The 3,107-nt window shown below is 42.0% G+C and overlaps 1 protein-coding gene across 1 annotated transcript in view; it reads left to right on the top strand.

Moving 5' to 3' along the window:
- camk1a (calcium/calmodulin-dependent protein kinase Ia) overlaps window positions 1–2,176 on the top strand; it is a gene marked incomplete at both ends in the record, with an annotated part of 98,469 nt that extends 96,293 nt beyond the window's left edge. Inside the window, one exon of the mRNA XM_084315659.1 lies at window positions 2,073–2,176. Within this exon, the coding sequence (XP_084171785.1) occupies window positions 2,073–2,176 (104 nt within the window). The remainder of the gene's footprint in view (window positions 1–2,072) is intronic.
- Between the last annotated feature and the right edge of the window lie 931 nt (window positions 2,177–3,107).

The raw sequence follows: 3,107 nt of genomic DNA, 5'->3' as shown, positions 1-3,107 counted from the left end.
CCTATACGTTGTTAAAGGGGCAGTAGGCAATTAATTTACTCAGTGGATGCCTGAACACAGAATGACACCAGTATCACTGACTACCACGGCAAGCCTATAGAAAAATTATTCTATTTAATAATAATAATAATAATAATAATAATAATAATAATAATAATAATAATAATAATAATAATAATAATAATAATAAGTAATAATAATAATAATAATAATAATAATAATAATAATAATTATAATAATTATAATAATTATTATAAATGTCTCTCTCTCTGTCTATATCTCTGTATCTCTCTCTTTCATTATTTCTTTCTTTCTTTCTTTCTTTCTTTCTTTCTTTCTTTCTTTCTTTCTTTCTTTCTTTCTTTCTTTCTTTCTTTCTTTCTTTCTTTCTTTCTTTCTTTCTTTCTTTCTTTCTTTCTTTCTTTCTTCTTTTCAGGTAAACCTCTATATATCTAACGTGTGTACATGGCATCAAATCAAAGTGTGTCACTGTAGGCCGCCTGGCCCAGTCATTGGAATAACAAAGGAACAACAGACTAGAAACTGGGCCTTTGTTCCAGGTGTGAATTGGTCTAGTGACATTGATCACATTGCATTCTGGGAGGGAGTGTAGTTCTCTTATCAAATTGGTGAATTCACTGAATCCTTTCAAACCGCTGTGCTGCGACATGGTAAGGATTTTACCAGAATAATCAATCGGCTTGAATTTATTTTACAATTGATGGCTTATTTTGAAGGTATGAACCTGTAGTTTCATATTATGTAAAAAAAATAAAAAAGAGTGAAAATTCTTAGGAAGGAGGAGCATAACCGGCTAGACTTCAGAGGTTTTATACAATGGCCCAATTCACCCAACCTTATTGCTATACGATAAACACACAGTAATTGAAGCATAATGGAGATTTATTCACAAAACCATCCACAGAGAAAGTAGATCCAATAGTAGATCCAATGGTCTGACAAAAAAAAAATCCAAAAAATCTGCGGCCATTTTTTATAAATTTTTTCCGCAATTTTTCTTTTGTTTCACAATGGGTCATGACAAACCAATTACATAATCCAACATATGTGTAACGAACTAACATATTCCAGTTGACTATCTTTTTTGGAGGATTCGTTCAAAAGATATTCATACTTCCATTTGTCTATCTATGGCGGACTCATTCAGACTCATACATTTTTTTTTTAGTAATTCGGTTGTGGGAGGGATCTCGGGTCACGTGGAGTGTGTTATACGATATAACAACGTCTAACTTGACTCTTTCAGCTATTTGCATGCAATTGTATAATAGCTCTGAGGCACCAAATCTTCCACCGATTGCTATGTTGTGATCCACTCCTAGGCGGAAACAGCCGGAGTGGATCACAAGACAAGTGATATCCCCAGTTCCCAGTTCAAAAGGTAGGTGATACTGCCACCTGGTGAGATTCGATCGTCATTGCAATTCCAACATAGGCAGATCAATCAGAGACACCTAGAGGGCTCCGGCTGACTGTATAGAACGCGGATCAAAGGAAAAGATCAAAAGATCAAAACCTGAGTATACTTGGGTTTCTGGCGCTCAACGGTTAGCGAGATAACCCGACTTTACTTTGGTTTGGCCGTCAAAGAGTTAACCATAACCTTAATGTAACCCTAACAACCTAACCCTAACAACCATACCCTAACCTTAACCTAACCATAACAACCATACCTTAACCTTAACCTAACCCTAACCCTAACCCTAACCCTAACAACCTAACCCTAACCCTAACAACCTAACCCTAACCTTAACCCTAACCCTAACCCTAACCATAACCATAACCCTAACCCTAACCCTAACAACCTAACCCTAACCCTAACAACCTAACCCTAACCTTAACCATCACACTACAATAGCTTGTCAAACTAAATCAGTAAGTAAAAACTTTCCTCAGTAGCGTGTCCTGATTTAATGAGTGTGGAGTCTTGAAATTATCCTTTAGGTTTGTCCTATAAAAAAGGTACACACACACACACACACTATCTCTTAGCCTCTCTCTCAATCTTTTGTGTGTCTCATGTTTTGTGACGTCTTGTCCTCTCTCTCCAGTGTCCCACTGTGAGGACGGCCGTCGGGGGAGTGCTGGGGGCAGCGCCGACCGGGACAGTCTGAGGAGCTGCACCTACTGCTGCCGACCGGCCAGTCGCGTCTGACCTCACGCGCCCACTGCTACCATGGCGATACATTTCCCTGGAGCCACCAGAGCCCACCCCCCACCAACCCCCCCCCCCACCCCCCACCCAGTCTGGCCATGAATGCAGAGAAATATCAGGTTATATCCCCTAGGGAGCGCTCACAGAAAACAGGTCAGTGTAGAGGCAATCCAAAGCCACATCCTGGTGAAGACACACACACACACACGCACGCACGCACGCACGCACGCACGCACGCACGCACGCACGCACGCACGCACGCACGCACGCACGCACGCACGCACGCACGCACGCACACACACACACACACACACACACACACACACACACACACACACACACACACACACACACACACACACACACACACACACACACACACACACACACACACACACACACACACACACACACACACACACACGCACACACGCACACACGCACACATACAAACAATTGGTGACACTCAAAGTGGGGTTCAATGTCAAAATGGGGTTTAACATGTCTATGTCGGATGGGAAAGGGGTTCTGTCAAAGTAGTAGTTGTTTTTTCTTTAGGCAGATGCTGAAAAGCAACACTGGTCAAGTGCGTTAACATAACAGGAAGTGGTTCTGGACGCAGCCTCAGGAAGAAGAGGTCAGGTATCGTGGCTCACAGGGAGCACTTGGTTGTCTGTTCATCCTTTAATGACATCTCTTTCATCTACCTCTGTTCATGTCCACACTGGTCATCTGATCTGTACACTACATCACTGGGAGCTCCCTACCAGATTCGGGGGCTGTTATTGAGGCGAACACAGCAATTTTAGAAGAGGAATGATGTCGCCTAGCGCGGAGAAAGGCTACTTTGTTCTTTGTTCAAACATCAACACAACTCAGTCTTCCTACTGTACTCAGGAGAAGCAGTCATTGACTGTGTAGTTGCTTAGTG

This window comes from Notolepis coatsorum, assembly GCF_963971535.1.
Source record: "Notolepis coatsorum genome assembly, chromosome: 6".
Lineage (NCBI taxonomy): Eukaryota > Metazoa > Chordata > Actinopteri > Aulopiformes > Paralepididae > Notolepis > Notolepis coatsorum.
This window is presented reverse-complemented; position numbering and strand designations above follow the sequence as displayed.